Genomic DNA, 15654 nt, shown 5'->3' on the forward strand with positions numbered 1-15654 from the left:
ATTAGAGCAGAACAAATAAAAATGTTCACAGGACCTTAGAGGTAGCAGGCCAGTGAGGAGCATGACAAACCAGACAGTCCACGATGGTGGAAACCTGGCAACTGCCACCAGCTCCAGCCAATGATGCCCTCTGGAAATGTGGAGCCACCGGTTTGCAATCTTAGAGGAAGAATGTGAACTTTTTTTTATGTTTATTTATTTGATTTGAGAGAGAGAAGGAGAGAGAGCATGTGTGCGCTCGTGAGCAAGGGAGGGGCAGAAATAGTGGGAGAGAGAGAATCCCAAGCAGGCTCCTTACTCTCGGTGCAGAGCCCAACATGGGGCTCAATCTCATGAACCCTGAGATCATGATCTGAGCCAAAATCAAGAATCTGGTGTTTAACCTACTGAGCTGCCCAGGCACCCCAAGAATGTGAACTTTTTAAGGAAACATGGCTTCTGTTTCTGCTATTCTTGCATATGCTCAGTCAATGTTTCTGAAAGATGGAAAAGCCCTTCAACTGACTGCCTCTTTGCCCTGATGCTGGTTAGGGGAAGGGGTTTAAGAATTTCCAGGTGATGGGGGAGGATATGCGGTGGGGCACCTGCCTTAGATGACAGTCAGAGGTTCTGCTGGTAGATGATGGTTGGTGGGGAAAGGATGGAGGCCTGAATTTCCACCCCTCTCAAACCAGTCATGAATGAGGAAAACCAGAGCAAATTGGACACATCTCTCCTAGGTGAGAAGGGGACAGAGAACAAAGGGCCCTCTCACAGCCTGGAGCTGGGTGAAGTTCAGAGTGTGTGGAGGTCAAGTGCGAACCTACCTTGCTGGCCAGTGACAGGCAGGGGCGGGGGGCCCGTTGGGGACTCTCCAGCTTGACAATGCTGATGAATCCAGGCTCCAGATTGTCGTCATCGCTGGCATTGCACAGGTACAGGGGGTGGGACTGCAGAGAGAGGGAGAGAGAGAGGTTAGGGAGGCTCTAGGGAGCAGGAATAAGCTGTGGGAGCCAAGTACTTCCCCGCTGTTCCAGGCAGGGACCAGGCAGGTCTCCTAGTGCTATGAAACAATCAGCCTTCTTATTTTTTCTTTCTCTCTTTTTCTTTCTTTCTTTCTTTCTTTCTTTCTTTCTTTCTTTCTCTTTCTTTCTTTCTTTCTTTCCTTCCTTCTTTCTTTAATTCTTTCATTTTAATTTGCATCCAAGTTAGTTAGCAGATAGTGCAATAATGATTTCAGGAGTAGAATCCAGTGATTCATCCCCTACATATAACTCCCAGCGCTCATCCCAAGTGTCCTCCTTAATGGGCCTTCTTACTAAATTGCCTCAGAGGAAGCTAGTAAGCATCAGTTGTCATTTCAGGGCCACCAGAGCCAAGGATACATGGAGGTGGGGTGCAGGTAGGCACGAGGGGTGTCCAAAAGGGGGAACCTCAATGAAGAGCCTGCTGCAAATCTGCCCCAACAACCCTCAAACTGCCACAGACTCTCTCACCTCCTACTTCTTTCACCTGCTCTAAAACCCCAGGCTAAGAGCCCATATCAGTGCCTTCAGAATCTTGCCTTCCCTCCATGCTCTCCCAGGGCAGTGCTGGGTGCTGCCGGGTGCCTCCTGCCTCCTTGGGATGTCCGCTGACATCCCCATCTTTCCTGTGGCTTGGGTCTACTCACTCTGGGTTTCCCTGATCTTCTCAATATCTCCCTTTGCCCCTGCCCTGGGCCCATCCTGAGATGAAGCAGGGAGAAGACACCATCTGGGGATAAGCCTTGGCTAAGAGCCTTGAACATCACACTTCCTAGGAGCTCATCCTTTCCCCAGGAATGATGCAGTGGAGGTGAGCCAGCACATGTTCTGAGGGTGTGGCAGGGTCAGTCCAAGACCCTGTGGCCTTAGCCTAGCTGGTGCAGGGCAATGGCTCGGGGGGAAGTGGGCCCAAAGTGTGCTAACAGACCAGAGAATCCCCTATCAGAGGACAAGAGTGTCCTTCTGTATACTCGCTTGTCACTCAAAATGATTCGAATACCCACTTGAAACTAATCTTCCCATAGTGCTATGAGAAAAAAAATATTTATCTGGCCCTAGATAATCCTATGGGCTGGAGGTTCCTATGTGGTGGAAACCCAGTGTATCCTGCAAACAAGGGGATTTTGTATGAGGGAGGTGCCCATACTTCTTCTCCACTGCCGCTGAAGTCTAAAGGGCTTCCAGAAAGAACCATCAGACGAACCAGAGAGCATTTTGAACTCATGAAGATGTTGGTACTGATGATGGATTTAAAAAGCACAGTCACTTTTTGGGGGTGCCTCATTTGGTGGAGAGTGTGTGACTCTTGATCTCGGGGTTGTGGGTTCGAGGCCCACATTGGGTGTGGGATTACTTAAAAATAAAATCTTTAAAAATATACAAATAAATAAAAGCACAGTCACTTTTTGAAAGCATTTTCATGCTATTTCTTCTCACCATGTCACTGCAGTCCCTTGAACATAGTAGGTTCTCAAAAACAAGCACCACCCTGCTTTGAATTCTATCCTTGTGAATACAAATCTTTGGGCAGGGGGAATTGAAATGAGAGGGAGTTCCATTCTTGCTCCCAGAATTTAAGGAGAATTACTCTGGTAGTCGTCAAAGTTTAGTGTGGAAGAAATGCTATGTGCATCCCAACCCCCCTCAGAAAAGGGTCAGGGCCAAGATTAGGGGTTGTTCTCACTTCACTGAAGCTGTAGCTCCTGTCTCAACAAGTTCCATTAGTCTGTCCATCTGCCCATTTGCCCAACCATGCATTCATTCATTTCTTCATTCTTCATTTCTTCAACATTCAACTATCCCAAACCATGCAAATTCAACCATTTGCCCAACCATGCATCCACTCATTTCTTCAACAAGGAGGGCCTCCTTGTTGCCATGCACTGTACAATGAGTTGGGGAGTCAACAATAAATAAGATAGGCTCTTTGCCTTAATGAAGCTCAGAAGACAAGTGTACAAACACATTGTATTGTGATGTTGTGATGCTGTGGGAGGGCTCAAGGAGAGGGGACTAAGTATCCCATGTAGGAGAGCAGAGTGACTTTAGTGAGTCCTTGGGTACTGAGTAGATATGTGCTTACCCACTGGATCTGCAGGAAAGGGGAAGGTACATTCCTGGCAGAGGAAGCAGCCTGTGCCCAGGCATGGAGGCACAGGCAGGGGGCAAGAAGAGGCTGCAGGCATTTAGGTCTGGTGTGGAGGGGAAGGCAGGAGATGAGGCCAGAAAGGTTGGCAAGCACCAGACTAAGGAGGAAAGACTGCAGATTTGCGCTTGAGAAAGGTCTCCCTGGTGATGAGAGAAGACTGTCTAGTGTGGAAGGAGTCAGAAGTCAGCTGTTCCAATAGAACAAAAGATGTGAGATCTTCAGGAACTACAAATCGTAGCCATGGGACTCTATTGCTTTGCTTGCTCCCCTACCACTACCCACGGTCCAGCTTTCTCCAGATAATTCCAACGTGCCTCTCACTGATTAGAGTGTCAAATGAGGGGGGAAGTCACTTCAGAGAAGAATTGTCTTCTTTTTTTTAACTTTTCTTTTCCTTATTCTTTTTTTTTTTTTTTAATTTGAGAGAGAGGGAGAGCACACGTGAGCTGGTGAGAGGGGCAGATGGAGAGGGAGAGAGAACCTTAAGCAGCCTCCATGCTCAGCATGGACCCCAATATGGGGCTCCATCCATAGCCCTGGGATTCTGACCTGAGCTGAAATCAAGAGTCGGATGCTCAACTGACTGAGCCACTCAGGAGCCCCAAGAGTTGTCTTTACAGAAAGATTTGCAAATATTTAACCACCACTCTGCCCCCAGGCCCTCACAGGGGGAACCAGCATATACAAGCAGTGCTATATTGTAGGATGCCTCTGAGGTGATGCAGGAGAAAAAACTTGGTGTCAGAGTCACCAGACTTCCCTGATCCTGAAGGGACTATAGAAGAGGGAGGGGGAGGAAATTAACCATTAGTAAACACCTCTTGCCTGCCAGGCCCTCTAGATGTTATCTCACTATGAGGTAGGTGTGATCATTCCCATTTAAAGAAGAGAAAGAGGCTTAAGGCACAGGGAAGTTAAGGTCACACAAGATTAGAACCCAGCTCTATCTGACTCCAGCCTCTGGAGTCCTGTAACTCAAAATGAACCCAGAGTCAACCCTCCATTGTCCAAGCTAATGGGGATGATGATAATGCTAGTTTACATTTATTCAGTAAATACAGTGGGCCAGTGATGGGTCTAAGCACTTTTGTGTATTAACTCTTTCCATTCTCGTAACAACGCTATGTTAAGGTAGAAACTACTATTGTCTCCATTTTAAAGATGAAGAAACTGAGGCATTAAGCGGTTAAGTAACTGACAAGATAGAAGTAAAACTTTCACTATTTGCATATGACATGATACTACATATAAAAAACCCAAAAGACTCCACCAAAAAAGTGCTAGAACTGGTACACAAATTCAGTAAAGTCGTAGGATACAAAATCAATGTATGGAAATCTATTGTATTTCTATACACCAATAATGAAGCAGCAGAAAGAAAAATTAAGAAATCAATCTCATTTACAATTGTGCCAAAAACAATAAGATACCTAAGAATAAACCTAACCAAAGAAGAAAAAGATCTGTACTCTGAAAACGACAAAATCCTGATGAAGGACATTGAAGACAACACAAAGAAATGGAAAGACATTCCATGGTCATAGATTGGAAGAGTAAGTATTGTTAAAATGTCTATACTATCCAAAGCAATCTATACATTTAATGCAATCTCTATCAAAGTATCAACAGCATTCTTCACAGAACTAGGACAAACAATCCTAAAATTTGTATGGAAGACCCCGAATACACAAAGCAACCTTGAAAAAGAAAAACAAAGCTGGAAGCATCACAATTCCGGACCTCGAGCTACATTACAAAGCTGTAGTCATCAAGACAGTATGGTACTGGCACAGACTCTCTCTCTCTCTCTCTCTCTCTCTCTCTCTCTCTCTCACACACACACACATACACACACACAAATACACATAAATCAATGGAACAGAATAGAAACCCCAGAAATAAACCCACAATTATATGGTCAGTTCATCTTTGACAAAGCAGGAAAGAATATCCAGCGGGAAAAAGAATGTTTCTCCAACAAATGGTGTTGGAAAAACTGGACAGCGACATGCAGAAGAATGAAATTGGACCCCACTTTCTTACACCATATATAAAAATAAATTCAAAATGGATTACAGATCTAAATGTAAGACCTGAAATTATAAAAATCCTAGAAGAGAGCACAGGCAGCAACTTCTTTCTAGAAAGATCTCTGAGGCAAGAGAAACAAAGGCAAAATAAACTATTGGGACTACATCAAAATAAAAAGCTTCTGCACAGTGAAGGAAACAATCAATGAAACTAAATGGCAATCTAGCAGAATGGAAGTAGATATTTGCAAACAACATATCCAATAAAGGGTTAGTATCTAAAATATATAAAGAATTTATATAACTCGACACCCCCCCCAAAAGTAAACAATCTAATTTTTAAAAATGGACAGAAGATACGAATGGACATTTTTCCAAATAAGACATACAGATGGCCAAGAGATACATGAAAAAATGCTCATCATCACTTACCATCAGGAAAATTCAAATCAAAACTACAATGAGAAATCACCTCATACCTGTCAGAATGGTTGAAATCAACAACACAAGAAACAAAAGGTGTTGGCGAGGAGGCAGAGAAAGGGGAACACTCTTACACTGTTAGTTGGAATGCAAACTGGTGCAGCCTCTCTGGAAAACAGTATGGGAGTTCCTCAAAAAGTTAAGAATAGAACTATCCAACAATCTAGCAATTGCACTACTAGGTATTTACCCAAAGAATACAAAAATACTAATTCAAAGGGATCCATGCACCCTGATGCTTATAGCAGCATTATCTACAATAGCCAAATTATGGAAACAGCCCAAGTGTCCATTAACTGATGAATGGATAAAGAAGCTGTGGTGTGTGTGCGTGCGTGTGTGTGTGTGTACATATATGTATATATATACAATGGAATATTATTCAGCCATAAAAAAGAATGAAATCTTGCCATTCACAATGAAATGGATAGAGCTAGAGAGTATTATGCTAAGTGAAATAATTCAGTCAGAGAAAGACAAATACCATACGATTTCACCCATGTGGAATTTAAGAAACAAAACAAATGAGCAAAGGGAGGAAAAAAGAGAGAGAGGCAAACTGAGAAATAAATTCTATAGTTTAACCATAGAGAATAAACTGGTAACCAGAGGGGAGGTGGTTGCGGGGATGGGTTAAATAGGTGATGGGGATTAAGAAATGCACTTATCAGGTGTGTATGGAAGTGTTGAATCACTATATTGTACACCTGAAACTAATATTACATTATATGTTAACTAACTAGAATTTAAATAAAAACTTTAAAAAAAAAAAGGTTAAGTAACATGTCCAGAATTACACAGCTGAGATCAGAAGAAATGGAAGAAGTAGGATAAAGTAAAAATAAATAATAATAATAATAATAATAATATAATAATAATAATAAACTAAGAATATTTCCCATTTTACTTTGAAAACACGATGCCTCCCCCAACTCATGACTAAGAAAACTTACCATCCTAATTTTACATTCCTAAACAAATCCCTGAAATATTGGATTCTGTCCTAGGCCCTCCTCTCTTTTTACCCTCCATGCACCCCCTACGTGACTCCAACCAGTGAATAGCTTTGGTTTCCATACAGAGGTCATTGATTACACATGTGCAGCCTAGACCTCTCATGAGTTCCAGACCTATATGTCCGACAGGTAGGGCTTGGACATTTCTGCACGAAGAACTTTATACTGTTTTTTTCTTTAATGTTTATTTATTTTTGAGAGAGAGAGAGAGAGAGAGTGAGTCAGAGCGTGAGCAGGGAAGGGACAGAGAGACAGAGAAACACAGATTCCAAAGCAGGCTCCAGGCTCTGAGCTGTCAGCACAGAGCCTGACAAGGGGCTCGAACTCACGAACCGTGAGATCATGACCTGAGTCGAAGTCAAACGCTCAACCGACTGAGCCACTCAGGCACATGAAGAGCTTTAAATGAGACATCTCAAACTCAGCATGTTCAAAATTGAACTAATCATTTTATCCCTCAAAACTGCTCCTCCAGTGTTCCCTATTTTAGGGAATCGCTATCTACCTACTCCCCAAAACAGATGTTTTCCACCTAGCCTCCTCCGTCTCCTTCACCCCTACCCCCACCAGCAACACCCACCAATCACCAGCTTCTAACAATTCTATCTCCTAAACATGTCTCTTATTTGTCCTCTTTCCTCCGTTTCCACTCTGGCTACTCTAATACAGGCCACCATCATTGCTGTTCCAATTTACTGGGAACACAGTTATTCCAAATAACTGGGGGCATTTCACCCCTCTCAGTTCTACACACTGAAGCCAGAGTGGTCTACAATGCTAACTTGAGTGCGTCACTCTTCCACATTAAGCTCTTAAAAAGCTTCTCATAGCTCTTGGAATAAAGTCTGTATTTATAAAGACAGCTTAAAAGGCTCTGCCTGCTCTGGGCTCATGCCTATACACCTTGCCCCATGGCTTCCCATTCCCTTCCCATACTTCTTCTCCCCCCTTGAAACCCATGGTCCAGAAATAACGTGTTTCATGTCTCCAAACACTTCTGGCATTTGCTGCTCTGTCAGGATAGGTCAGAGGCCCCTGCTCTGGGCCCTCTTAGCACCCTGTATTCCCCCATCACAACTTATGCAGTGGTATTTCAGTTGTTTGCTTACTTCCCTCTCTTCCCAGGCTATATATAACTCACCTCCACCGCCCCTTCAGTGCCTGCCACACAGTAGGTACCCGGATCAATATTTTTTTTTATTAAATATCGACGGTCTACAACCAGATAGCTGACAGTTAACTCTAAAGGCAACACAATGCACACCAAAATTCTGGTAACAATGGCTTTGGGAGAGGATTTAGCAAGGAGATAGTGAAGAGAGACTTTGGTGTTTTGCTTTGAACATTTCAATCATAGAATGATATATTGAGATATTAATTTGAGTTTTGCTTTTTTGCTGTTGTGGAAGAACAGAAAAGAATGAGAGCTATTTATATTTTGTATCTTTTCTCTCCTGCCACTCCAGGAAGAGAGCCTCTCCTATTTCCCTGCCTTAGGGGCATTTACCCAAAACAAGTGATGCTAAAGCTATCTTCCTGGTTTTTGTGAAAGATTGAATTCCTTGAGGAAAATGTGAGTGTCCCCAAGACAGAAAGGAGTGTGTATGGGGGATAGGGCAGGGGCCATTAGAGTCCCTGGAATCCTGGGGGAATGGGGGGAGGAATCTGGGGATATGCCAAGATGTGGGAATCTCCAGACTGTGCCCCAGAAGGAGTAGACCCCAGAAGCCTGGACCCTGGTGAAGATGATGTGCCTACATGGATTTCAAGGGAACACTTGGGCTTGAACAATGAGCGTATTTGTGGTGACCAGTGTCGACAAATATCAGAGGGGTGTCTTAGATATTTCTGTTTTGGCTGCTCTGTGAGGGGAAGCTCTCAAGAAAACCTATTTCTTGTATAGTTGTATTGTGGCATGAAAACCATACTCACTGCACTTTTGTATGGTTGGACTCTTTTACAGTAAGACTTTTCAAGTATGCTCAGATTAGAAACAAAACCAAGAAAAAAAAAAAAAAGAAGACCATTCAGCCAGGACACTGCTCATTACCTAGCAAGGCAATTTTAGTCTTCCTTGGGTGTAACACGGGCTGTCTTTGCTCCCACCTGCAGGGAATTCTAGCTGGGGAGAGGACCCCTGAGAGAAAACAGATCCAAATGTACCTGCCTCCTTAGGATGCAAGGTCTCCTAATAAGGAGATGTCACCTGTCCTCTCAGGACACCAGGAGAGAGCCAAGGGAGTTGACTGGTAGGATTCAGGGAGGGTGTGGTTGGGTAGAGCCCCTGAAAACTGGAGGGGCTTAAGGACTGGCTATCTGTGACTTCCTGAAAAGTCAGGAGATGGGATGCCCCTGTTCCAGACACTGCCCTCAGGGGCAAATTAAGAGGAGCCTGAGCTTGCTTTCAGGGTCCAGGCCACTCTGGCTGAGAACTCAGCTTTGCACACATAGTTTCCATGCCTGTGTAAAGACGTGAATACTGTCCTTTTAGTGGCATGTGTTGTACTTCATATTTTCGGATGGATCTGGTCTCTAGGTCTCTGTCCTCCTCCTTTAACTTATTTGTTCTGATTTTCCCCTCCCTTCTAAAATAGACCTAAGGCTCTCTCTGCCCCTCCCCCGTTCATGCTCTGTCTCTCTCTGTCCCAAAAATAAATAAAAAATGTTGAAAAAAAAAAAATTAAAAAAAAAAAGGGGCGCCTGGGTGGCGCAGTCGGTTAAGCGTCCGACTTCAGCCAGGTCACGATCTCGCGGTCTGTGAGTTCGAGCCCCGCGTCAGGCTCTGGGCTGATGGCTCGGAGCCTGGAGCCTGTTTCCGATTCTGTGTCTCCCTCTCTCTCTGCCCCTCCCCCGTTCATGCTCTGTCTCTCTCTGTCCCAAAAATAAATAAAAAAATGTTGAAAAAAAAAAAAAAAATTAAAATAGACCTAAGGCTCAAATTCTGACTCCATCATTCGCCTGTGTGACCTTGGACATGTTACCTAGGCTTTCTGAGCCTCATATTCTTCACCTACAGAATGGGATGATTATCATGAAGACTGGAGATAATGGATATAATAAGTACCTAGCACAGAACCCGACACTCAATAAGTGCTCATTAAACGGTCATTGTTTTATTATCGTATTTGCAATAATAAAATCCCTCCTTATTGCTGGAAGGGACAAAGACCTTCTTCTGACTGCTACTCCCTTGGCGATTGTCAACAGTGCTTCTGAATGCCAGTGTTCTACAAGGCCCAGTCTGGGACAGCTCATTATCCACGGTCACTTCCCCCCTGTGCTCAGCCCTCCAAACCCCACTGAACAAGCTCTTCCAGTTCTCAGCCCGCCTCCTTCCCATGAAGGAAGCCATGTGATCTCATTACCTCCTCACAAAGGGCATTCCAGGGCTCAACTGAGCCCCAAACTTAATGCTGGTCTTTCTTTATCCACGGCATCTCCTCATCTTGGGGTGTGTGCTTTTGCAAGCAACTCTCTACTGTCTCTTGTTTCCAGCCACCCTCCTCCCCACCCCCCCCCACCCCCCCCCCCCCCTGCCGACCTCTGCTGCAATAATCTCTTAGTTCTCTGATTCCACATACGGACCTTCACCCAGGCCTTGGACAGGTAACTTTACTGCCTGCTACAACTTTGCCTTTGTAATCAGGAATACTGGCCAGGCATCAAAGGCACCTTTCCCCCCATTTCCTCTTTTCAGATTTTATAATCCATCTCTCCTATGCAACCTCCATTACCTGAACTTAGAACCACCTGACTCTTATCTCCAGCACCGGGACACACCAGCATCATAAAGTCAAGCTCCTATAGCTCGGGAGTTGGGAAAAACAGAACAGCCTGAAGTTGCTGCTTCCTGCCTGCAGCACCGAAATAGCCTCTGAAGCCCAGTTTGGGCACTTTGTCCTTTTTATTGAAAGAGGTCCAGCTCACATCCGCAGGTTAGGCCCTACTGGTGATTGTTTAGGCTTGGATTTGGAAACCTCTAGACTTCATTCTCTTCCTTATCTCAGCCTGTCACTGTCTTTGGGATGACTGAGTTTCCTACTGAATTAAGTTGGGAGGCTGGGGAAATTGTCAAAAGGAGTTTCCCTTTATTCTGTTAATTTTTTTTAATAAGGAAAATGTATTCCTGCTTGATTGTGTAATTTTTTTAAGGTACGAAGGAAAATAATATCGGTGGGGCGAGAGCAGCACAACCTTGGGCCCCCTGATGAGAGTGGACTGACACAGAGAGGATGGGTGACAGAGGCCTCCTGTGTTTCTCACTGGATCCAGAAGACCTCCCCAGTGGACAGGTGTGCTGGTGAGCAAGAGTGCTGAGAAGATTAGAACTGAAATGATGTGCCAGCTTCCAACAGGAAGCAGGGGGACAAAGGCTGAGGGGGGTAAATGAGCTCATCAAAAGTCTAGTCTGAGGCTTTGCATTTTGGAGGCCCTTGGTCTTTGCTGGAATAATGAATAAAATTTCATTTGAATCCAGCTGCCATACAGTTTACAAAGAGATGTGATTTGCTAACAGCTGAGCCTGGTTCATACCTGTAAGGGCCCTTCAACACTTCCTTTTTTACAGATGAGGAACATAAGACTCAAGTCACAGGCTGCCCACGGTTACACAGCTAGTTAAATCCTGGAGGTCTCCAGAATTCAATCCCAGTACCCTGTTTACCCTGCCATGCCACCTCCAGGTACATGCAATGGGAGGTATTCTGTGTGGTACAACAAACATTGCTGGGTACTGCGGTGAATGGATGAAAGGCTTCACGACCTCCATTTCTAGAATGTTCAAACTTGAATCATTCTTAGCAACAGGACAGAAGCAAGGTCTATCTGCTCATTTTCCCTCCAGGCCTAGGCTCTTTCTTCCCGGCAGCCTCAGCTTCCTTCCTCTCTCCTAGGGCCTATCTCATCTCTTCTAGCCACAACAAAGGCAGCCAGATCCAGACACTGCTCAGAGATGCTTTCCCAGTGAATAGTCCATGTTTGTTTAGGATGAGAAAGGTGTGTCCTGAAATTAGAGTTCACAAAAGCTTGGACCCAAATAATGGTCATTCAGCCAGACTGCAATTTCCCGGTCTTGCTCCACATTAAAGACTTCATTCTTCAATTTTAAAATTTACCTATCCTCTGGGGCACCTAGGTGGCTCAGTCGGTTAAGGGTCTGACTTCACCTCAGGTCATGATCTCAAGGCACATGGGTTCGAGCCCCATGTTGGGCTCTGTGCTGACAATTCAGAGTCTGGAGCCTGCTTCAGATTCTTTGTCTCCCTCTCTCTCTGCCCCTCCCCACTTATTCTCTGTCTCTCTGTCTCTCAAAAAATAAATGTTAAAAAAAATAAAAAATAAAAATAAAAAAAGTTAAAAAAATTATTAAAAAAAATTCACCCATCCTCATCTCAGATCATATCCAAGCTCCATGATGTAGATGGACCTCATGACCTTAAAATGGTTCCCATGGTGTGGTTTTTCTGCTTGGCATCTATGTATGGGTGGTTCACAGGGTCAGGGTCATAAGCAGAGTCATGGGCAGGAAAAAAAAGGGGAGGAGAAAGAAGAAAGAGCTAACTAAGTTGCTTTTGAAATAAACTGATAATCAGAGAGGAAGCTTATTTGGCAATAATCAGACAGAGAGAAGGAGAAAAATCTCAGCCATTTTTGTCCATTATATTCTCACACAGAAACAGAGTTTGTCCCGACTCAGCCCAGAATGACCTCTAGTTATAGGGGCACCAAGAAGCTAATCAAGAAGTTAGGAACAAAGGAGTGGGAGCCCACTAAATATCATTTTAGTTACATCAGTGCTCTTTAGAAGAAAAGCTATGAAATAGGATACCCAGGTTCTCAGGCCCACAAAGGTCAAGATCTTAGAAGATACTTCAGGCACGAAGTTTGAACTCCTTTCCTCCACCAGGTTAGGATCTCAGGGATCAAACCTCCAAGACTCCTATACTAAGATGTCCTGAAATGTCAGCTGAATTCTGCTGCTCAGTTAGTGACCACTGTCCCAGGGAGATCCTACCACCTTCACTGACCTCCATCCTATAGGAAGCACCACTTGAGGCCCCTAATTTACCTACGTCTTGTTAAAAGAGGTCATCTGCAGAAAAGCTGAGGTCTTGTCACAGGTGGCAGTATTGCTAGGGCAATACTTGCCCTCAAATTTCCAGGATAAGGGGCTCTAGAGGCTTTGGCTAGGGCCCTTCCTAGGGATGGCCTTAACGCTTAACTCTGCAGTAGTTAACTGCACTCCCACAAGTGCTCCAACTAAACCCAATGTGCTACTTGCAAACAGCCTTGACACAGTCTGCTTTATGATTTTGCTATTCTTGTTTCAGCCAAACTCATGCCAGAGATGATGGTAGAAATTTAGAAATCTGCTGGAAGCAGTTAGTATTATTGGTTTTTTTTTTAATTTTTTTTTTAACGTTTATTTATTTTTGAGACAGAGAGAGACAAAGCATGAACGGGGGAGGGGCAGAGAGAGAGGGAGACACAGAATCGGAAACAGGCTCCAGGCTCTGGGCCATCAGCCCAGAGCCCGACTCGGGGCTCGAACTCACGGACCGCGAGATCATGACCTGAGCCGAAGTCGGACGCTCAACCGACTGAGCCACCCAGGCGCCCCAGTATTATTGTTTTTAAGTAATTATTGACGTTAAGATTTTAATGCTGAAAAGACCAAAGACTAAAACCAGACAGCCCTTGTGAAAAAAAGACCAAAGAAATTAAATTTGAGGAAATCAGGTTATTTATTTAAATATGCCAGAGGCATATCATGACTACCAGTAGAACTACCCAAGTATTTCTAAGTTTGGTGAGTTTAACACAAGAGTGTGAAATAGATAAATTAATCTGGTTATTTCACACATTCTGTGTCTTTCAGGCTAGTCTCCTGCTCAGGGATTGTAGGGATTTCAAGTTACCCTGCACACTCTGTTCCAGTCATCTATGACTGGCTGGCTGTGGTGCTTATGAGTCCTTTAAGGGCAGATATTGTATCCAGATGGGCCAATTCAACTAAATCTATGCTCAGGTTTTAATTGCCACATTGTGAGTGGTGATGGGAAGTTATGGCATTTGCTTGGCTGATCCCAGGCCCCAGCTCCTGGGCAGCTAACACACAAGACTGCATTTACATTGGAAAGGGGAAGGGGGAGGGGTGGAGCATGGGCCTAGTTGTACTTAGAAATTACATTAGGAGGGGAAGGACAAAATTATTCAAGCCACCAGCCAACTCAGATGCCCAGAGTCTCTCCTCAGAAGCCACTGGGGGTTGAGACCAGGCCAAGGAGGCTTCTGTTCAGAAGAGGCAACAGTCAGAAGAGGCTTGTGTTGGAGACAACCCAAAGGCTCCAGCCTGACTGCTGACAGCCCTTTGACCACAGCTCTGAATCCTTGTCCATGGGGTGGCCCTGGGGAAGAGGCCTGCTTTGGGGGGACTGTTTAATGATTTGCCAGCAAAGAGCAAGGCAAACAGACTGCTGGCAGCTTCCTGGATGCAACAGGAGAGTAGATTTTTATTCCCACCCATGGTGTAGCCTCCCAGGCAGGAGATAAAAGAAAAAGCGAAAGATGGTGTTGTGAGAGCCTAGAAGAGATTGCCATTTGGAGCTCAGCACTTCACTGGGTCTCCGTGGATAGTGCCTGGATACCTTGGCATCGGTGTCAGTTGGTATTTCCATCCTCTGAATATTTTAGTAGTTTCTTTTTTTCCCCACAAATATTTTATTTTTAAGTAATCTCTATGAGCAACACAGGGCTTGAACTCATGACCCCAAGATCAAAAGTCATGTGCTTTTCTGACTGGGCCAGCCAGGTGCCCCTATTTTAGTCATTCCTTTTTTTTTTTTTTAATATTTATTTTGAGAGACAGAGAGCATAAACAGAGGGAGGGGCAGAGAGAGAATCTCAAGCAGGCTCCACTCTATCAGTACAGAAGCCAATGTGGGACTTGATCTCACAAACCACGAAATCATGACCCGAGCCAAAATCCAGAGTCAGATGCTTAACCACCTGAGCCAGCCAGGAGCCCCTAGTAATTCCTAATAGCAGCATCTCCTGGGCTCCGAGGAACTAAAGAGTAAGATATGTAAGTAGCCTCTTATGGCAGGGTTCTAGGAGTTAAAGAGAATGAAACCAGAAAAACACTGTCCTGGCCCTTAACAAATCTTTTACAAAAAAATTTATGAGCTGGGAAAGTAGTTTGGTTCTTTGATAAATTCCTTTTACTTTCTTCTCATGGGCCTTTCCCTATCTTCTTGGCTCCGCATAGAAAAGAAAAATGGCACCTCCCCTTCCCCTGGGCACCAAAGAGTCCAACGTCTAAGTCCTACAGCTCTCCCCCTCTTTTTGCCCTCAACCTTCCAGCCTAGTCTTCTCTACTCTTCCTACTGGGCTTTAAGTCCCCAGAATTAAACACTTTCCCCCATTGTTCCCCTAAAGTGTTATATTCCAAATTCTTCTTCTTCTTTTCTGTAAATGTTTACTTTTGGGAGAGAAAGAGAGAGAGAGGGAGGGAGGGAGGGGCAGAGAGAGATGGACAGAGGATGGATCGGAAGCAGGCTCTGTGCTGACAGCAGAGAGCCCGATGCGAGGCTCAAACTCACAACCCATGAGATCATGACCTGAGCCAAAGCTGGACGCTCAACTGACTGAGCCACCCAGGGACCCCAGATTCATTCAAAATTCTTAAATGACACTTAACATCTTACAGTTGTATCAGTAGAGTGCCTGATTCTTAGATTTCAATAAAATATTAGTCCTTTCCTCCTCCCTCTAACGTAGATCCTGAGCTACTTCAAGTCAGGGACTAGGCCTTATTCATCACTTAGCAGAATGCCAGGCACACAGATGTGAAGAAAAAAATGCATGCATGTTGAATAAACAGATGTGAGGTCAAATAAATTTGGTGGTTGCCTTGTCATTTGATCAGGATATGCTTATTTTTAGATTTTGGCTTTCTCTTCAAAAACCTTCTG

The 15654-nt window shown here is 44.4% G+C and overlaps 1 protein-coding gene across 3 annotated transcripts in view; it reads right to left on the bottom strand.

Annotated features, from left to right (window-relative positions):
- The window catches only part of RNF43 (ring finger protein 43), a 65080-nt gene that overhangs the window by 15554 nt on the left and 33872 nt on the right, over positions 1-15654 (bottom strand). For all 3 annotated transcript variants that reach the window (XM_019415631.2, XM_019415630.2, XM_019415632.2), the window contains one exon: positions 807-929. In XM_019415631.2, the coding sequence (XP_019271176.1) occupies positions 807-929 (123 nt within the window). The remainder of the gene's footprint in view (positions 1-806; positions 930-15654) is intronic.

Source organism: Panthera pardus, unplaced genomic scaffold (genome assembly GCF_024362965.1).
Source record: "Panthera pardus isolate Hobbes unplaced genomic scaffold, ASM2436296v1 HiC_scaffold_3, whole genome shotgun sequence".
NCBI lineage: Eukaryota > Metazoa > Chordata > Mammalia > Carnivora > Felidae > Panthera > Panthera pardus.